At 60.6% G+C, this 19,183-nt stretch overlaps 3 protein-coding genes across 6 annotated transcripts; 2 read left to right on the top strand and 1 right to left on the bottom strand.

Moving 5' to 3' along the window:
* Positions 1–82: 82 nt before the first annotated feature.
* On the bottom strand, positions 83–12,676 carry SPHK2 (sphingosine kinase 2). Of its 4 annotated transcripts, none has more exons than XM_051989743.1 (6): positions 12,548–12,676; positions 3,791–4,248; positions 2,430–2,579; positions 2,225–2,319; positions 1,895–2,010; positions 83–1,803 (listed from the first exon to the last, which is right to left on the bottom strand). In XM_051989743.1, the coding sequence occupies exons 2-6, from the start codon at positions 4,167–4,169 to the stop codon at positions 603–605; spliced, it is 1,941 nt and encodes a 646-aa protein (XP_051845703.1). In that variant the 5' UTR covers positions 4,170–4,248; positions 12,548–12,676; the 3' UTR covers positions 83–602. The 4 variants fall into 4 exon arrangements, with proteins under 4 accessions (XP_051845703.1, XP_051845705.1, XP_051845702.1 ...); XM_051989745.1 differs by having other exon boundaries at positions 4,188–4,248; XM_051989742.1 differs by lacking the exon at positions 12,548–12,676 and adding an exon at positions 4,946–5,518.
* An 823-nt stretch (positions 12,677–13,499) lies between these two features.
* Positions 13,500–15,519, top strand: RPL18 (ribosomal protein L18). The gene is made up of 7 exons (XM_051989751.1): positions 13,500–13,750; positions 14,125–14,211; positions 14,476–14,583; positions 14,785–14,883; positions 15,004–15,127; positions 15,210–15,279; positions 15,402–15,519. The coding sequence occupies exons 1-7, from the start codon at positions 13,748–13,750 to the stop codon at positions 15,475–15,477; spliced, it is 567 nt and encodes a 188-aa protein (XP_051845711.1). The 5' UTR covers positions 13,500–13,747; the 3' UTR covers positions 15,478–15,519.
* Positions 15,520–15,595: 76 nt separating this feature from the next.
* Positions 15,596–19,154, top strand: FAM83E (family with sequence similarity 83 member E). The gene is made up of 6 exons (XM_051989747.1): positions 15,596–16,012; positions 16,413–17,266; positions 17,342–17,509; positions 17,617–17,741; positions 18,010–18,460; positions 18,630–19,154. The coding sequence occupies exons 2-6, from the start codon at positions 16,802–16,804 to the stop codon at positions 18,855–18,857; spliced, it is 1,437 nt and encodes a 478-aa protein (XP_051845707.1). The 5' UTR covers positions 15,596–16,012; positions 16,413–16,801; the 3' UTR covers positions 18,858–19,154.
* Positions 19,155–19,183: the final 29 nt, after the last annotated feature.

Raw genomic sequence — 19,183 nt, 5'->3', positions numbered from 1 at the left:
GACCCGGGCAGGCCCTTTCCCCAGCTCCCCCCCATCTGTAAAGTGATCCCCCCTCCCCCCGACGTAGGAAGGGCCAAAGGGCTGAAGCAAGCGTAGTTACTGTTTATTGCATAGAGGCTGTAGCCTTGAAGACCACTGGGGTAGAGGAGGGAAACTGGGGCAGGGGTCTGCCCCACTCCTCAGGGAGGAGGTCCTAGTGCAAAAGAACGGGGGGGGGGATGCTCACCAGGAGCAAAGGAGGCAGAAGGGGCACCCCCGTCTGGGGGCCCAAGGAAGGCAGTCTGCCGTCGGTGCCCCCCACATTCTGGGTCCCATCATGGGGCTGAGGAGGGGGAGGCTCTGCCCTCAGGAGGTCCTGGAGACCCTATCTCCAGCCTGGTCCCTGTGTGGAGGCTGGCTCTGGGTGACCAGCCTCGTCCCCTGAGGTGAGAGGAACGGGCCAGTGGCCGCGGGGCAGCGCTCCGTCCTCCAGCAGAGGCCACCCCTCCCCCCCGGGCCTGGGCCCGGACAGGGAAGCCGTGGACCTGCTGGCTCAGGCTGGCCGGCCTCCCCCCAACAAGCAGGCCCGGGCCCGCTTAGACTTCCTGCCAGCCAGGCTCAGGCTAGACTTTGCCCCCTCCCCAGGGGACCGGGCCACACTTGGGCCCCCAGGCCTCCCCCCCGGCCAGCTGGGATCCCGGGGCCTCGGGACCTGTGAGCAGGGTCCCCAGGCCGGGGTGAATCTGGGCCTGGAGAGGCCCGTACTCCACCTGTTCCCCGTCCACTGTGAGGATGCCGTGGCGCGTGAGCGGCTCCAGGCGGAAGGCTCGAGCGGTAGCGTAGCCTAGCTGGGGACAGCCCAGGCCAAAGTGGCCCCCCTTCTCCATGGCCAGAAAGAGTCGCAGCAGGGAGGCCCTGGAAACCCCTCCTCGAACCCAGCACAAGTGCACCAGCCCGTCCCCAAACCGGGCATTGGGGACCGCCACCAGGTCAGCGCACAGGTGGCTCGGGGACTGCGCCAGGATCAACACAAAGTCACCCTCCAGGGTCACCCAGCCTGGGGGCAGCGGGGAGCCAAGGGGGGGCAACAGGTCATCCTTGGGGCCGTGGAGGGTCCCGGGGGCAGGGGACTCCGAATCGGGAGAAGCCGCGGGATCCGGGGAAGTCTGTGTGTCGGGGGACGCCGGGGCCTTCATGGGGGCCGGGGGTTCCCGAGGCCCTTCTGAGGGAGGGAGCCCACAGGAGGCCCCTGTCTGAGAGGCCGGAGAGCCCGGGGGGCTGTGGCCCAGGGAGGGAGGCCCAGGGGGGAGGGGCGGGTCAGGGGACAGGAGGCAGGGCCCTGGGGAAGGGGGCGGGGAGGGCGAGGGGTCTTCCTGGGGCCCACGGGGGAAGTCCGGCCCTCGGGCCAGAGGCAGGTCTGACACAGAGCGGTGCAAGGGGGAGTGTGTTTCTGGCGAAGGGGCCGAAGCCGGGGCCGGGGCCAGGGCCAGCTCGGAGGCAGCGCGGGGAAGGGGCTGGGGTGCAGCCGGGGGGCCGTTGGAGGCCGGGGGGGAGGCCGGGAGGTAGGAGAGACGGCCCGGGTAGACGTGGAGGGAAGCCAGCCGAAGCACCGTGCCTAGGGTGAACCGGGCCGGGCCCAGGACCCGGAAGCGCTCGCTCTGAATGTCCACGTCGGACACGAAACCCCAGGCCACGGAGAGGAGGGAGAAGCAGCGGGCTCCGGAGGCCAGGGTGACCGAGAGCAGGTCCAGCGGGGAGCCGCCCCCGCGGCACATGAGCAGGGAGCAGTTGAGCAGCAGATCTAGGCCGATGGCGGGCTCGAACCTGCCGGAGAGGGAGGGAAGGGGCGGAGCTGCCGAGACATCCTGACCCACGGGCCGGGAGGGAGGAGCCCAAGGGGAGGCCCCCTGCCTACCCCCCATGCTGATTGATGGCTCCAGCCAGAGCGTTGCCGGAGCCGCAGGGCAGGACTCCCACCGGGATCTTCACGGCTTCCTCCCAGTCTGGCCGGTCCAGGAGCCCGTTCACCACCTGTGGGCAGACGGAGGCTGCGTGGGTGCCCCAAGAGGCGGGCGGGGGGGGGGGGGGGGGGGGGGGGGACGGCTGCCCGGGCCCCGGGAGGCTGAGGGGGGGGGGGCTGCCCGGGCCCCGGGAGGCTGAGGGGGGGCTTCCCGGGCCCCGGGAGGCTGAGGGGGGGGCTGCCCGGGCCCCCAGCTCGGCCGCAGGGGCCCCGGTCCCAACTCACCTCGTACAGGAGGCCGTCCCCGGAGACGGTGACGATCCCGTCCCACTCGTTCAGGCGCAGCCCCTGCACCAGCTCCCGGGCGTGGTTCTGCCGCTCTGGGGAGAGGAGCGCCCGGACGCGTGAGAGGGGGACGGGCCCCAGCCAGCCGCCCTTCGCCCCGCCTCGAGGTCCCCGGCACCCCCACCCCCACCAGACCCGAGCTCACCCGTCTGGATGAGGTTGAAGGAAAGGCCCGCTTCGGAAATCATAGGCAGCACGTGGTTCTTACACCATTGCCAGGCCAGGCCCCGCCCCCCAAAGGGATTGACCAATAGGAGCAGCCGCGGGGGCCGGGGCAAGAGCTCCGGTGTGATCTCTGGCGCAAAGGGACAACAAAAGGTGTCAACCGTCCTGGAAGCGAGACACTACAACTCCCAGAAGGCTTCGGGGCCCAGCTCCCTCCGGCAGGGAGCCCGGCGAGCCCAGGCCCGCTGGGAGTTGTGGTTCCAGGTTCTCCCTGCCCACCCTCTGGAGACCCCCAGGCGCCCACGTGACCCTTCTCTCTGAGGCAGGCCCTGGCATCCTCTTCCCTTCCCCCCTACCCCCTCCCCTCCCAGGCCCCAGCATCTCCCACACCACCCACCCCAACGGGGAACAATGGGGAGGGCTGATATTTCATCGCCTCCGTTCTTTGGACCCAGGTGTCCTGGCGCCCGGCCCAGACGTGGGGGTGTTGTGGGCAGAGAAAGGGGAGCTAATTGTTCTTGGCTTACAGCGACCCACCCACCTAATCCCCAGGTGTTCAATCACCCAGACAGAAAGAGAGCCCTGGGAGGCAGGTGGGGAGACAGAAAGACTGAGAGGGAGTCCTCCCAGGCCACAGGATCGCTCCCCACCCCTGTAGCCATCCCCCCCATGAGGGTGGGGGGCAGGCACCCAGAGGAGGGCTGGGGGAGTGTAAAGAAGCCAGCCTTGGAAGTGGGGGGGACAGAGACTCCTAGGGCCAAAAGGCCTCTGTTCCAGCCCCACGGATGGGGTTTGGGGCCCACCCTCTTGGGGCTCCTGGGTGTCTGCCCTCAGAAATGCAGAAACACAAAGAGCTGCAGAGTCAGCTGTGTCTGTGTGTGTGTGTCTGGGAGAGACACAGAGACAGAGACACCGAGAGGGAGAGAGACACACACAGAGAGGGGGATAGACCCTCCGGGAGAGGCAGACACAGACAGGCCCCAGGTGGAGCGCGCAGCAAGCCAACAGCCCCTCTGGTGTGTTTCTTCCTGGGCTCCTCAGGCTTCGGCCTCTCCCTCCTGGGGGCCCTTCCACCGGGGGCTCCGGACTCCTCTGCTCGGGTCACCCCCATCTTTGCCCCCCTCCCTGCGGCAGGCTCTCGGCCCTTCCATGTCCCCCACTCATGGGCACCCCCCCTTCCAGGGGCTCTAGGCCTGCCCCCAGCATCCATCTCCTCAGGCCCTGACCTCTCACTCCGTTCCCCTGTGAACCCAGGTCCCGCTCATCCACCTGGAGCCCCCATGTTCCTTCTGGACTCCCTCCCCCCGGGTGGCCTGTGCCCACCCTGGCCCTGCAGCTCACCAAGGTCCCCAGGCAAGGGCACCCCTCGAAGTAGGCAGGTGAGAGCAGTGGCCCAGCGCTGGGCTTCTGCGTGATTCTCCTTGTAGTCGGGGGCCCGGTCAGCCCGGAAGGTCCGAGCTGCCCGCCGGCGGCCCCCCCGCCGGCCCCGGGGATAAGTGTAGACACACAGGTAAGCAGCAGAGTCGTTAGGGGAGCAGCTGCGCAAGGTCCGGCAACCGGAGACCTCAGCCAGAGGGACCAGGCCCCCCTGGGGCCAGGCCTCCGGTCTGGGGCGCAGCCGCTGCACATGCAAGGCCACTGGGGTGAGTGTCAGCGCAAAGCGGGGGCCTCGGGCCGGATAGGAGCCAAACTCCCCATGCAGGAGTGGGGTGCCTGCCATGGCCCCACCCAGCCCCACCTGGCCTGGGCTGCCTGGGGATCAGGGCGAGGTCAGCTCAGCTCTTCCCAAAGGCCAGGATCTGCAGGGACAGAGGGAGGGAGGTTAGGGCCAGGCTGGGGGAAGACCTGGAGGGTCTGGCCCTTCCCGCACACCCGCACCAGGCAGCAGCCTCTGAAGGCCTGCGCTCCTTTGGGGCCCACCCTGTTGTGACCCCATCTCTCGAGCTCCTTGCCCCCAAGGCCCCCACGAAGAAGTCAAGGCCAAAGGGCCTCTGCCCCCACCCCAAGGCCAAGGAGAGAGACCCAAGGGGAGGGGGGTACTGAAAAGCCTCTCAGAGCCAGACATGAGGAGAGAACAGGGTCAGGAGGCCCCCCCAACCCCCCCATCCCCACGGCCCAGCATGAGGATGGCAAGAGAGAAAGACAGAAACTAGAACCCAGAGAGCCCAGTGATGGGCAGGACAACACAGGGACAAGGAGCCAGAGGACTTTGACACCCAAGGGCCGAGGGCCAGCCGGAGAGCCGGGCGAGCTGGAGAGTGCCAGAGAAGCAGCTGGGTCTGGCCAGCGCTCAGGGACTGCAGCAGGAAGGCCCCAGGGAGTGGGCTGGGGCAGCACTGACCTGGGTGCCCCGAATGTCTCTGGCCAAGGTCCTGCTCTGGCTGGGACACCCACCCGCGGCCCGCCCCCGCCCCACCCAGCCCCAGACCTGACCTTTGCTCCTCCTTTCCCAGCCCCCGCCACGCCCTCTGCCTGGCAGGCCCAGAGGCCTCTCACCCTCCTGGATCCGGCAGCTCCAGCGTCAGGCCCCCATCCCCGCGGGCTCCCCAAGGGCCAGCCCGGGTCAAGGCTCCCGAAGGCTCTAGCTCCGTCCCGGCTCCTCCCCCGTCATAGTGGTCTCGGGCGCCCTCAGTGTCTCATCTCCTCTCCCTGACACCCAGCCCAAGTTGAGTGGTCTCTGTCTCCCCCAGTCTCCAAGTTATTGTCTCTCCAAGTCTCTGCCTCCCCCAGTCTCTAAGTTATTTTCTCCCAAAGTCTGTCTCCCCCAGTGTTCGCGCCGTCTCTAAGTTATTGTCTCTCCGAGTCTGTCTCCCCCGTCCCTAAGTTGTCCATCCAAGTCTCTCTCTCCCCCAGTCTATTGTCTCTCCAAGTCTCTGTCTCGTTATTGTCTCTCCAAGTCTCATCAATCTCTGTCTCTCTGTGTCTCCCAATCTCTGCGTCTCTATAACAGTCTCTTTAGTCTGAGCATCATTCTCAGTCTCTGAGTCTCTCGTAGTCTCCGTGTCTCTCAAGCTCCGTCTCCCCCTCAATCTCTGCTCAGTGTCAGTATCTCTGACCCCGCCTCCTCTCACACCCGGAAGTCCCGCCCCCTCCCGGCCCGGCCTTCCCGCTTCGGTCCTGAGGACTGTGGGGAGGGTAAGGGGTGGGAGGAAGGTGTGTGGAATTTAAGCCAATTGAAGTATAGGCCTGGCTTAGATGAACCATTAAGATCGCGGAGAGGGCGGGGCTCCGGCCGGCCTGACCGGCAGAAGGTTGTGCGACTCTCGCGAGAAGCAGCGCCATAACTGGAGGTTGCGAGCTGTAGCCGCCATTTTTGCTATGGGCGGTGCCCGCGCAGGCGCCTTTCTCCTGAACGGCTGGCCCTACCCCAGGAGAGGCCGGCCTGTAGGGTGACAGACACACAGACACGCAGAGAGAGATTCAGCTGCAGAGATCTCTTCAGATCCAAAGGTCTGTGAGTGATGCCGCAGGACAAACACAGAGAGGCCGAGACAAACAAAACAAGATGGAGAGCACCGTCAGGAAGATTCAGAGACACCGAGCAAGAAAGAGACCCAGAGGCAGGAGCAGATAGATGTAGAAAGTCAAGCTAGAAAAGCAATTCAGGCAGCTGCAGAGCGCCTGGAAGTCTGAAACAGACCAGAGACCCTGAAACAGACCAGAGACCGTGAAACAGACAGAGACCCTGAAACAGACCAGAGATTCTGAAACAGACAGAGACCCTGAAACAGACCAGAGATCCTGAAACAGACAGAGACCCTGAAACAGACCAGAGATCCTGAAACAGAGACCCTGAAACAGGGACCCTGAGAGACTAAAACTCTATAACAGGGACCCTGAGAGACTAAAAGCCTGAAACAGGGACCCTGAGAGAATAAAAGCCTGCAACAGGGACCCTGAGACAATAAAAGCCTGCAACAGGGACCCTGAGACAATAAAAGCCTGAAACAGGGACCCTGAGAGAATAAAAGCCTGAAACAGGGACCCTGAGAGACTAAAACCCTATAACAGGGACCCTGAGAGAATAAAAGCCTGAAACAGGGACCCTGAGAGAATAAAACCCTATAACAGGGACCCTGAGAGAATAAAACCCTATAACAGGGACCCTGAGAGAATAAAAGCCTGAAAAAGAGACCCTGAGAGACTAAAAGCCTGAAAAAGAGACCATGAGAGACTGAAAGTCTAAAACAGAGACCCTGAAACAGGGACCCTGAGAAACTAAAAGCCTGAAACAGGGACCCTGAGAGACTAAAAGCCTGAAACAGGGACCTTGAGAGACTAAAACCCTATAACAGGGACCCTGAGATAATAAAAGCCTGAAACAGGGACCCTGAGAGACTAAAAGCCTATAACAGGGACCCTGAGGACTAAAACCCTATAACAGGGACCCTGAGAGACTAAAAGCCTGAAAAAGAGACCCTGAGAGACTGAAAGTCTAAAACAGAGACCCTGAGAGAATAAAAGCCTGAAAAAGAGACCCTGAGAGACTAAAAGCCTGAAAAAGAGACTCTGAGAGACTGAAAGTCTAAAACAGAGACCCTGAAACAGGGACCCTGAGAAACTAAAAGCCTGAAACAGGGACCCTGAGAGACTAAAAGCCTGAAACAGGGACCTTGAGAGACTAAAACCCTATAACAGGGACCCTGAGATAATAAAAGCCTGAAACAGGGACCCTGAGACACTAAAAGCCTGAAACAGGGACCCTGAGAGACTAAAAGCCTGAAAAAGAGACCCTGAGAGACTGAAAGTCTAAAACAGAGACCCTGAGACAGGGACCCTGAGAGACTAAAAGCTTGAAACAGGGACCCTGAGAGACTAAAAGCCTGAAAAAGAGACCCTGAGAGACTGAAAGCCTCAAACAGGGACCCTGAGAGACTAAAAGCCTGAAAAAGAGACCCTGAGAGACTAAAAGCCTGAAAAAGAGACTCTGAGAGACTGAAAGTCTAAAACAAAGACCCTGAAACAGGGACCCTGAGAAACTAAAAGCCTGAAACAGGGACCCTGAGAGACTAAAACCCTATAACAGGGACCCTGAGAGAATAAAAGCCTGAAACAGGGACCCTGAGAAACTAAAACCCTATAACAGGGACCCTGAGAGAATAAAAGCCTGAAATAGGGACCCTGAGAGACTAAAAGCCTGAAAAAGAGACCCTGAGAGGCTGAAAGTCTAAAACAGAGACCCTGAAACAGGGACCCTGAGAAACTAAAAGCCTGAAACAGGGACCCTGAGAGACTAAAACCCTATAACAGGGACCCTGAGAGAATAAAAGCCTGAAACAGGGACCCTGAGAGACTAAAACCCTATAACAGGGACCCTGAGAGAATAAAAGCCTGAAACAGGGACCCTGAGAGACTAAAACCCTATAACAGGGACCCTGAGAGAATAAAAGCCTGAAATAGGGACCCTGAGAGACTAAAAGCCTGAAAAAGAGACCCTGAGAGGCTGAAAGTCTAAAACAGAGACCCTGAAACAGGGACCCTGAGAGACTAAAAGCCTGAAAAAGAGACCATGAGAGACTGAAAGTCTAAAACAGAGACCATGAAACAGGGACCCTGAGACACTAAAAGCCTGAAACAGGGACCCTGAGAGAATAAAACCCTGAAATAGGGACCCTGAGAGACTAAAAGCCTGAAAAAGAGACCCTGAGAGGCTGAAAGTCTAAAACAGAGACCCTGAAACAGGGACCCTGAGAAATTAAAAGCCTGAAACAGGGACCCTGAGAGACTAAAAGCCTGAAACAGGGACCCTGAGAGACTAAAACCCTATAACAGGGACCCTGAGAGAATAAAACCCTATAACAGGGACCCTGAGAGAATAAAACCCTATAACAGGGACCCTGAGAGAATAAAAGCCTGAAAAAGAGACCCTGAGAGACTAAAAGCCTGAAAAAGAGACTCTGAGAGACTGAAAGTCTAAAACAAAGACCCTGAAACAGGGACCCTGAGAAACTAAAACCCTATAACAGGGACCCTGAGAGACTAAAAGCCTGAAACAGGGACCCTGAGAGATTAAAAGCCTGAAACAGGGACCCTGAGAGAATAAAAGCCTGAAATAGGGACCCTGAGAGACTAAAAGCCTGAAAAAGAGACCCTGAGAGGCTGAAAGTCTAAAACAGAGACCATGAAACAGGGACCCTGAGAAACTAAAAGCCTGAAACAGGGACCCTGAGAGAATAAAAGCCTGAAATAGGGACCCTGAGAGACTAAAAGCCTGAAATAGGGACCCTGAGAGACTAAAAGTCTAAAACAGAGACCCTGAAACAGGGACCCTGAGAGACTAAAAGCCTGAAAAAGAGACCCTGAGAGACTAAAAGCCTGAAAAAGAGACCATGAGAGACTGAAAGTCTAAAACAGAGACCATGAAACAGGGACCCTGAGACACTAAAAGCCTGAAACAGGGACCCTGAGAGAATAAAACCCTGAAATAGGGACCCTGAGAGACTAAAAGCCTGAAAAAGAGACCCTGAGAGGCTGAAAGTCTAAAACAGAGACCCTGAAACAGGGACCCTGAGAAATTAAAAGCCTGAAACAGGGACCCTGAGAGACTAAAACCCTATAACAGGGACCCTGAGAGAATAAAACCCTATAACAGGGACCCTGAGAGAATAAAACCCTATAACAGGGACCCTGAGAGAATAAAAGCCTGAAAAAGAGACCCTGAGAGACTAAAAGCCTGAAAAAGAGACTCTGAGAGACTGAAAGTCTAAAACAAAGACCCTGAAACAGGGACCCTGAGAAACTAAAACCCTATAACAGGGACCCTGAGAGACTAAAAGCCTGAAACAGGGACCCTGAGAGACTAAAAGCCTGAAACAGGGACCCTGAGAGAATAAAAGCCTGAAATAGGGACCCTGAGAGACTAAAAGCCTGAAAAAGAGACCCTGAGAGGCTGAAAGTCTAAAACAGAGACCATGAAACAGGGACCCTGAGAAACTAAAAGCCTGAAACAGGGACCCTGAGAGAATAAAAGCCTGAAATAGGGACCCTGAGAGACTAAAAGCCTGAAAAAGAGACCCTGAGAGGCTGAAAGTCTAAAACAGAGACCCTGAAACAGGGACCCTGAGAGACTAAAAGCCTGAAAAAGAGACCCTGAGAGGCTGAAAGTCTAAAACAGAGACCCTGAAACCGGGACCCTGAGAAACTAAAAGCCTGAAACAGGGACCCTGAGAGACTAAAAGCCTGAAACAGGGACCCTGAGAGAATAAAACCCTATAACAGGGATCCTGAGAGAATAAAAGCCTGAAACAGGGACCCTGAGAGAATAAAAGCCTGAAATAGGGACCCTGAGAGACTAAAAGCCTGAAAAAGAGACCCTGAGAGGCTGAAAGTCTAAAACAGAGACCCTGAAACAGGGACCCTGAGAAATTAAAAGCCTGAAACAGGGACCCTGAGAGAATAAAAGCCTGAAACAGGGACCCTGAGAGACTAAAACCCTATAACAGGGACCCTGAGAGAATAAAACCCTATAACAGGGACCCTGAGAGAATAAAAGCCTGAAAAAGAGACCCTGAGAGACTAAAAGCCTGAAAAAGAGACTCTGAGAGACTGAAAGTCTAAAACAAAGACCCTGAAACAGGGACCCTGAGAAACTAAAACCCTATAACAGGGACCCTGAGAGACTAAAAGCCTGAAACAGGGACCCTGAGAGACTAAAAGCCTGAAACAGGGACCCTGAGAGAATAAAAGCCTGAAAAAGAGACCCTGAGAGGCTGAAAGTCTAAAACAGAGACCATGAAACAGGGACCCTGAGAAACTAAAAGCCTGAAACAGGGACCCTGAGAGAATAAAAGCCTGAAATAGGGACCCTGAGAGACTAAAAGCCTGAAAAAGAGACCCTGAGAGGCTGAAAGTCTAAAACAAAGACCATGAAACAGGGACCCTGAGAAACTAAAAGCCTGAAACAGGGACCCTGAGAGAATAAAAGCCTGAAATAGGGACCCTGAGAGACTAAAAGCCTGAAAAAGAGACCCTGAGAGGCTGAAAGTCTAAAACAGAGACCATGAAACAGGGACCCTGAGAAACTAAAAGCCTGAAACAGGGACCCTGAGAGAATAAAAGCCTGAAATAGGGACCCTGAGAGACTAAAAGCCTGAAAAAGAGACCCTGAGAGGCTGAAAGTCTAAAACAAAGACCCTGAAACAGGGACCCTGAGAGACTAAAAGCCTGAAAAAAGAGACCCTGAGAGACTAAAAGCCTGAAAAAGAGACCATGAGAGACTGAAAGTCTAAAACAGAGACCATGAAACAGGGACCCTGAGACACTAAAAGCCTGAAACAGGGACCCTGAGAGACTAAAAGCCTGAAACAGGGACCCTGAGAGACTAAAAGCCTGAAACAGGGACCCTGAGAGAATAAAAGCCTGAAAAAGAGACCCTGAGAGGCTGAAAGTCTAAAACAGAGACCATGAAACAGGGACCCTGAGAAACTAAAAGCCTGAAACAGGGACCCTGAGAGAATAAAAGCCTGAAATAGGGACCCTGAGAGACTAAAAGCCTGAAAAAGAGACCCTGAGAGGCTGAAAGTCTAAAACAAAGACCCTGAAACAGGACCCTGAGAGACTAAAAGCCTGAAAAAAGAGACCCTGAGAGACTAAAAGCCTGAAAAAGAGACCATGAGAGACTGAAAGTCTAAAACAGAGACCATGAAACAGGGACCCTGAGACACTAAAAGCCTGCAACAGGGACCCTGAGAGACTAAAAGCCTGCAACAGGGACCCTGAGAGACTAAAAGCCTGAAACAGGGACCCTGAGAGAATAAAAGCCTGAAAAAGAGACCCTGAGAGGCTGAAAGTCTAAAACAGAGACCATGAAACAGGGACCCTGAGAAACTAAAAGCCTGAAACAGGGACCCTGAGAGAATAAAAGCCTGAAATAGGGACCCTGAGAGACTAAAAGCCTGAAAAAGAGACCCTGAGAGGCTGAAAGTCTAAAACAGAGACCCTGAAACCGGGACCCTGAGAAACTAAAAGCCTGAAACAGGGACCCTGAGAGACTAAAAGCCTGAAACAGGGACCCTGAGAGAATAAAACCCTATAACAGGGATCCTGAGAGAATAAAAGCCTGAAACAGGGACCCTGAGAGAATAAAAGCCTGAAATAGGGACCCTGAGAGACTAAAAGCCTGAAAAAAGAGACCCTGAGAGACTGAAAGTCTAAAACAGAGACCATGAAACAGGGACCCTGAGAGACTAAAAGCCTGAAACAGGGACCCTGAGAGAATAAAAGCCTGAAAGACCCTATGGGCCGCTGGGTGGCGCAGTGGAAAGAGCACCAGCCCTAAAGTCAGGAGGAGCTGAGTTCAAATCTGATCTCAGACACTGAAAACTTGTACGTGTGTGACCCTGGGCCAGTCACCTAATCCCATTTGTCTCAGCAGAACAGGAGACAGAGAGAGAGGAGAGAGCCCGAGAGCCTGAGAGTGACAGACGCTGAGTCAGGGAAACAGAGGCCGCCCACAGGCAGCCGAGAAGGGCGGTGTGGCCGAAAGCGGGCGGGGGAGCCCTGGGGGGGGGGGGGGCTCACATTCCCGGGGAGCCCAGGGCAGGGAAACCGCCTTTGGGCGCAGCGGCGGCACCGGTGCAGGGCTGAGTATTGCAAGAACATAAAGAAGCAGACGGGTCCCTGGCTCCTCCCTACCCACAGCGCACCAAGGCGGCCGAACAATCCCCCGCCAGGAGTCACAGCTCAGAGGAAAGGACCAGCCTAAGGTCACACGGCAGGGGGGCCGGGAGTATTACGGGACTCTATCCACGGCTAGATGGCGCCATGGTGCACAAGCACATGGCCTTAGACCCCGACTGTGCGATTTTGGCTGTGAGCTTCAGCCTGTTTGCCTCGGTTTCTAAATCCGTAAAATGAGTCATAGAAGGAAAGGGGAAATCTTTCCAGTATCTTTGTCAAGGAACCCCCAACCGGGGTCATGGAGAGTCGGACGTGACCATAAGAACCTCAGAGAGAAAAATAACCATGTTGACGGAGAGCGACAAAAGGGGGTCGAGGGGTCAGACCCTGGAGAGACGGAGTCACTTTAGCTACTCTCCAAGAGGGCAGAAGAGAAACCTCCCCAGCCACCCTTCCCGCTCAGCCAGCATTTCCTCAGACCTGGGCCTAGGGGCAGCAGGGGGCTGGCTGTTTCTCTCTGGACACTTGCTCTCAGGCTCAGCTTGTGGAGATGCAGGGCGGGAATGGAGGGTCCGGGCCCTGACAGCGAGATGGGCTCTGAGGGCAGGAGGAGGCTGAACTCGGCTTGTTTCTGTTTCTGGCCCTTTGCTGCTGTTGTTTCTCTCTTTCCTTCTGTCTCAGCCTCTGCCTCTATTGCCCTCTCGTGGTCTCTGTCTTTGTCCTTAGGCTCTCTGCTCTTGTTTCTGCTTCAAGCTCTCTCTTCCTGCCTGGATCTCGGGCCGATCTTAAGCAGCCCCCGCCTTGCTGCCTCCCCCACCCGGCTCTGTTCCTCACCTCCTCCTGCCTCTCGGGCTTTGCCTCGGTTTCTCTGTGTCTCTTGATTCTGCCTCAGTGTCCCTGCCTTAGATGCGCCATTAGTGTCTCTCCCCGCCCCCTTTTCTGTCTGGCTCCCCCTCACACCCGCCCGTCTTCTCCTAGTCTCTGTCTCTCTGCCTCACCTTCTCCCCTTGGTGTCTGCCTTCCCAGTCTGTCTCTCCCTCGCTCCCTTTGGCCTCTGCCTCCCCCACAACCCCTTCTCTACGCGCCCTCAGCGTCTCTCCCTGTCCCCGTGTCTCTCCGGAGCTCCTTCTCCCCTTTCTCCGTCCCGCGGTCTCTCCCTCACAGCCCCCCTGTGCTCCCTCACCCACAATCTGTTTTTCCCAGAGTCTGTCTCTCTCTTTCTCCGTCCCTCACCCTGCCACACCCCCTAGCCTGGCCAGGCCGGTCTGACCACTTTGGCCGGGCCGGGGGTGGCACGGGGGGTCAGGCTCAGACCGGGCATGGGGAGGGGGGTCCGGGCCTGCGGTTACACAGCTGGCAGGGCGGGGCCGCACCCTGGGCCGGGGAGGGTCTGTACGCTCCGCGTACACTGAGGCCAGCTGTGCCTGACCACCGAGACGCCGACGAGGCAAGAGCGCCGCCGCCCGCCCTGCGCCACCCACCGGCCCCTCCCCTCGTCGTGCGAATAGAGGGGCGACCATAGAGAGGAGGCCGTGCGCGCCAGAGAGGCGGTGTCGCGCGCGACGTGCCCGCCCATCCCGTCGCGACGTCAGGCGCGCCGACCTCTCCGCTGGCCTTCCCAGCGTGCTTCGCGGCTCGTCGGTCTTTCCTGTTTGGGCTGGTGTTCGGGAGGGCGCCAGCATGGTAAGTGAGGGGAATCCGCCGACATCTGTTCGGTGCGGGCCCGCAGGAGGCCGGGGACGGGCCAGTTCGGGCCCGCAGCGGCCATGGCCCCCGCTGGGGCCCTCCTTGGCGGGGGACGGCGGGCCCGACGTGACTCGAGAGGAGTCTGGGGGGAGGATGGGGAGAAGCGGGCGGCTCGGAGCGTTGGAGACTTCTGCGGCCCCTGTCAGACTTCCGCGCTCGGGGCATCCGTCAGCCCTGCCCTGGTTTTCGCCCTACGAAGCCTGGTCTTGCCTCTGCCGTCCGTTAAGCGCCTTATCCCCTGGTCCCCGCTCCCCCTCCCTCCACACCTAGCGACAAGCGCTTAGAGATCTCTCTGCTTTTTCGCGGCGCAGGGAGTCGACATCCGCCACAACAAGGACCGGAAAGTCCGGCGCAAGGAACCCAAGAGTCAGGACATCTACCTGCGGCTGTTGGTGAAGGTGAGGCCCGGCCCGAGGTGGGCCGACTACGGCTCCCAGCATCCTCGGGGCGACTTGGTTTGGGAGTGGGGTGGCTTTGCGGCGCGAAGCCTGCTGGGAGGTGTAGTTCTGCCTGGGTTTCCAGCCTTTCTGCTTTGGGGCATTGTGGGAATTGTAGTCATTGGAGGGGCAGCGTGGCTCCGGTGTGGAGTCCCATGGGCCGAGGATGGGGGCCTGGAGCACAAGATCCTGACCACGCCGCACTAATTGCCTCTTTCCTTCCAGCTCTATCGCTTCCTGGCCCGCAGAACCAACTCCACTTTCAACAAGGTTGTCCTGAAGAGACTGTTTATGAGCCGCACTAATCGGCCCCCCCTGTCCCTGTCCCGAATGGTGAGTCTAGGGCCCAGGAAGGGGGGGGTCTCCCCATTTCACAGATGAAGAGCCTGAGGAAATTGGGCCAACTATCTGAAGCTGAATGCGTGGGGGTGGGGTGGGGGGCTTGGGCTCTCTGCACATTAAGGACCCTGACATCCCCAGATCCTGGCCCCGTGGGCGTGGGTTCAGCTCTCCTTGTGCTCCCTTTTCCCTTAGATCCGCAAGATGAAGTTGCCGGGCAGAGAAAACAAGACAGCCGTGGTGGTGGGGACTGTGACTGATGATGTCAGGATCCAGGATGTCCCCAAGCTGAAGGTGGGCACCTCTGTTCCAGAATCCTGTTGTGGGTGGTTCAGGCCCCTGGGCCTTCTGGGAAATTCTGGCTGGGAGGGTTTGGTTTGAGCCCCCTCACCCAGTCCTCCTTCCCCGGAACAGGTGTGTGCCCTTCGTGTTACCAGCAATGCCCGCAGCCGCATCCTCAAGGCTGGGGGGAAGATCCTCACCTTTGACCAGCTGGCCATGAGCTCCCCCAAGGGCCGGGGCACGGTCCTGCTGTCTGGTGAGGCCTTGGGGAGTGGGGGGGAGGGACTGGCTTGGGGAAGGGGTCCTTGCTAAATGTTGTCTCTTGTGCTCCCCTCCAGGTCCCCGGAAGGGCCGCGAGGTGTACAGGCATTTCGGGAAGGCTCCTGGCACTCCCCACAGCCACACCAAGTGAGGATCGGGGAGAGGATGATGGGAAAGGGGGGGGGGGCTCCTGGGGGCAGGGGACTGGGGAATGGGCGGGAGTCCTGAGGCAGGAACTGGGCTTCACACGCCACTTTTCCTCTTCCCAGACCCTACGTGCGATCCAAGGGCCGGAAGTTCGAGCGTGCCAGGGGTCGTCGTGCCAGCCGAGGCTACAAAAACTAACTTCCTTACTCCTTGTTATATTAAAGATTTTTGGACCACACATTTCTCTTTGCCTGTGTCTGCTGACTTGGGGGGGAGGGGGAGGGTGACAGGTGGCCACCCAGCACTACTTGGCTGAAGGCCTGAGGATGCCATGGCCTACCTCCAGGGACCCAGGTGTCCTCCCCTTCCTCCCAGTGCCGGCCCCACCCTCAGCATTGAGGGCACCTGCCCCTTCTCCATCTGTGGCTTCTACTTTTTACAAAGGGCCCGAGGGGGTGGGCAAGGGGGTGATCTTGAGGCGTGGCCCCAGTGGGCGGCGGGGGATCTGGCTGTCAGGCAGGTGAGCACTGAGCCACTGCCCCTCCAGGTGCCAGGGGGCCTCCTGCTTTCCCCAAGGCCAGGCCCTGTTGTTTACATTCAGGGTTGGGTCCCCATTAGTCTGATCCTTCCCCTGGCTGGGCCAGTCCTAGAATGAATGAGGAGCTGGTGAGGTGTGCCCGGCGAGGGGCCCGAATTATGGGGGGCTCTTGGCTGCCCCTCTCGCCATAAGCAAGTAGGGAATCTCCGGGGTTGAGCTGGGGGGAGGGATGGGATCTTGAGGGAGAAGTGAGGGGGCCTGGGCAGGGGGTCCTGAGCTCTTGGTGAGGATGGGGGGCAGGGCAGGATGAGAAGGGCTGGGGAAGAAGGAAACACTGCTTGGTTGGGGCACTGAAGAGACTGGCAGGAGGGCAAGCTTCTCCGGAGCGGTTCCTGGGTCCGGAGGGTGGGGTTCTGGGGTTTCCTTCCCGGTTGTCCCCAGGATGGCTGCTGCATGAAATGGGGCAGGGGTCTCGGAGCTGGGCCCGTGTCTATGAAGGGTTTGGGGGCCCTATCCCCCTTGGGGCCTCTGGGTCTTAGGGGAGCTCTGGGAACCGACCAGTGGCTGGGCTCACAACTGCTTCCCTCTCTCCCAGGCAGGGATTTTGGACCTTGTGCTCTGGAGCCCCATCCCCCACCCCACAGGGGCCGAGGCTCCTCTCGGGGGGCGCAGTGAAGGGTCGCTGCCTGTCCAGGGAAGGGTGACTGTTTAGCCGCTGGCCGGAGGCGTGGGGACAGTCTGAGAGCCGGGCGGGAGGGGGCCTGGAACAGGGGACACCGGCCTCCCGGAGGCAGGGGCGCCTGGTGTGGTCCCGAGGGAGAGGGAAGGCTCTGAGAGCCGGGCGGGAGGGGGCCTGTAACGGGACTCCCGGAGGCAGGGGCGCCTGGTGTGGTCCCGAGGGAGGGGGAAGGCGCAGAGAGCTGGGCGGGAGCCCCCAGGACGGCCGAGATGCAGAGGTGAGGAGCCCCGAGAGGGGTCCAGGCCATGGCGGCCTCCCAGCTGGCAGCGCTGGACGAGGCTGGGGAGGGGGCCCCGGACGAGACCCCCCTCGGCGCGGCAGACCCCACCCTCCTGTACTCGGAAGGCCAGAGGCTGGCCCTGGAGACCCTCCTGAGCGAGGGCGCCGGCGCCTTCACCTCCTGCCTGGTCCGGGAGAAGCTCTTGCCTTTTCTGGCGGCCGAGGAGGTCCGGAGCCTGGAGGCCGGGGCCGAGGACTGGAGAGCGGGGGCCGGCGAGGGCCAGGAAGGGCCGGAGGCCCTCCCCGAGCCGGGCAGCCTGACCTACTTCCCGGGCCCCTCGGACGAGCCCCCGCCGGAGCTGGGCTTGGGCTGGCCGGAGGCCCGGCCGGGGAAGGGCGCCACCTGGGCCCGGCTCTACACGCAGCCGCCCGCGGACGGGGACCCCTCCATCAAGGAGCTGGTCAGGAGGGCCATCCGCGAGGCCCAGAAGGTGGGTTCCGGCAGGTCCCCGCCCCCGCTCGCGCCCCCGGGGGCCCAGACGCCTGCCACGTCCCTCTCCCCCCAGCTTGTAGCCGTGGTCATGGACGTGTTCACGGACCCTGACCTGCTGCTGGACCTTCGGGAGGCCGCCGGCCGCCGCGGAGTCCCCGTTTACGTCCTCCTGGACCACCGCCACCTCCCCGCCTTCCTGGCCCTGGCCCAGCAGCTGGGGGTGAACGCCGGAGCCATGGAGGTAGCCACCCCGCCCCAGCTTTGGGCCCGCCCCCCTTGGCCCTGCCGCAGGGGCCCATGGGAGCAGGGGAGGCCGGGGCTGACCCCAGGGGTCCCTGCTCCCCTCAGAACCTCGAGGTCCGCGTCCTGAGAGGCTGTGGCTTCCAGAGCCGGAGGAAGAAGCACGTGGCGGGGGACATGAGGGAAAAGTTTGTCCTGCTGGACGGACACAGCGTCATCACCGGCTCCTACAGGTGTGGCCCTGCCCCCCGCCGCAGGGGGGGTCGGGAGAGGCTCCGCCTTCTGGCTGCGCAGGGCAGGGGGGGGTCCCCTCGGACACAGGGGTCCGGGCCGGAGTGGAGCCAGCACGAGCCCCCGATGCGGGGTTCTCCCAGCTCCCGAAGCCCCCTGCTCGCCTCTGGCCCCCAGCCCGTCCCACGGAGGGCGGCCCCAGGCGCCCGATGGGCAGTGTTTGGGGGGGCGGGCCGTCCCGACCCCCTGCGCTGCCCCTCTTGCCCCCAGCTTTACTTGGAGCGATTCCCGCCTGCACCGGAACCTGGTGACGCTGCTGACCGGGGAGGTCCTGGAGGCCTTTGACAGGGAGTTCCGCACGCTGTACGCCGCCTCCCGGCCGCTGGCCCCTCCCCCACCCCGCGGCCCCTTCCTCAGCGTCCTGGAGGGAGTGCAGCTGGCCCGGAGCCCCCACCACATCGCCCGCCGCCGCTCCGTCGCCCCCGTCGCAGTTCCGCCCCGGGATGATGCTCCCCGGCGTCCCCTCGGCGCCCCCCAGACCCCGGAGAGCTCCCAGGGCCCCGCCCCCGCTGGGCCGGCCCTGAGCGACATCTTGAGGAGCATCCAGAGGGTCCGGGCCGCCAGCGGCCCCCCTGCCCGGCCCAGCCGGTCCCTGTGGGACTTGAGCTCCCTCTCCCAGTTGTCCGGCTCCAGCGACGGGGAAGGGAGACTGGGGGGAGAGGTGAGTGAGAAGCCGGGGAGGAGGGGGCTGGGCACCCGAGGGCCTCCTGGCCCGCCACTGCCTTCGCCAGCCTTCCCTCCCTGGGCAAATATTGACCTTCGCGGGCACCTGGGCCACCTGCTTCCTGCCCGGCCGGCCCCTCCTCACCGGCCTCTGTCCCCCACTCTAGCCGAAGACGTCGTGGGGCGCCCAGGACACGCCCGCCATGGCTCTGATGAGGCAGCGCGGCGCCAGTGAGGACCCCAGAGCCCTAGCCCGACGCTGGGCCCAGCCTGCCCGGCCTGTGACCCCGGGGCGCTTCCACTACCCGTCCCCATCCCCGCGGAGGCTCCGGGAGGACCCGGGGCTGCCGGGCCGCGGGTGGCTCGACCGCGCCAGCCAGGGCGCCCACCACTGACCCCGGCCCCCCGGCCGTGCGCTTCCCAAGCGCGGCTCGAGGTACTCTTCCGGGGGGAGAGCCCCGGGCCCGGTGGGCGTGGAAGAGGGGTCCCGAGGAGCGGAGGAAGCCCCTTCCCCTCCAGCTAAGCCGCGCCGTCCGCCACCGAACGGCCCTCCCCCCAGGACAGGACCCAGGCCCGCCCCAGCCTGGCTGTGACTCAGGACCCTGCCACGCCTTTGGCACCTGCTGCAGCCTCCTCCCCAGCTGGCACTGCCACTCCGCCCCCACCCCTGGTCCCCACCCGGCCCCGCCCCCACCCTGGCTTTAGCCCTGCCCCGCCCCCA

The sequence above is a fragment of the Antechinus flavipes genome, chromosome 3 (genome assembly GCF_016432865.1).
Source record: "Antechinus flavipes isolate AdamAnt ecotype Samford, QLD, Australia chromosome 3, AdamAnt_v2, whole genome shotgun sequence".
NCBI classification, from domain to species: domain Eukaryota; kingdom Metazoa; phylum Chordata; class Mammalia; order Dasyuromorphia; family Dasyuridae; genus Antechinus; species Antechinus flavipes.
This window is presented reverse-complemented; position numbering and strand designations above follow the sequence as displayed.

Bases quoted from the DNA above. Each gene is read 5' to 3' on its own strand.
- SPHK2 (XM_051989743.1), bottom strand. From the start codon at position 4,169: ATGGCAGGCACCCCACTCCTGCATGGGGAGTTTGGCTCCTATCCGGCC. The intron at 2,011-2,224 runs GTGAGTTGGGAC...GTCTGCCCACAG, and splicing joins GGGACGGCCTCCTGTACGAG to GTGGTGAACGGGCTCCTGGA. The intron at 1,804-1,894 runs GTAGGCAGGGGG...CCTCTCCGGCAG, and splicing joins GCCATCAATCAGCATGGGGG to GTTCGAGCCCGCCATCGGCC.
- RPL18 (XM_051989751.1), top strand. The intron at 15,128-15,209 runs GTGAGGCCTTGG...GCTCCCCTCCAG, and splicing joins GGGCACGGTCCTGCTGTCTG to GTCCCCGGAAGGGCCGCGAG. The intron at 15,280-15,401 runs GTGAGGATCGGG...TCCTCTTCCCAG, and splicing joins ACTCCCCACAGCCACACCAA to ACCCTACGTGCGATCCAAGG.
- FAM83E (XM_051989747.1), top strand. From the start codon at position 16,802: ATGGCGGCCTCCCAGCTGGCAGCGCTGGACGAGGCTGGGGAGGGGGCC. The intron at 17,267-17,341 runs GTGGGTTCCGGC...CTCTCCCCCCAG, and splicing joins CCATCCGCGAGGCCCAGAAG to CTTGTAGCCGTGGTCATGGA. The intron at 18,461-18,629 runs GTGAGTGAGAAG...CCCCCACTCTAG, and splicing joins AAGGGAGACTGGGGGGAGAG to CCGAAGACGTCGTGGGGCGC.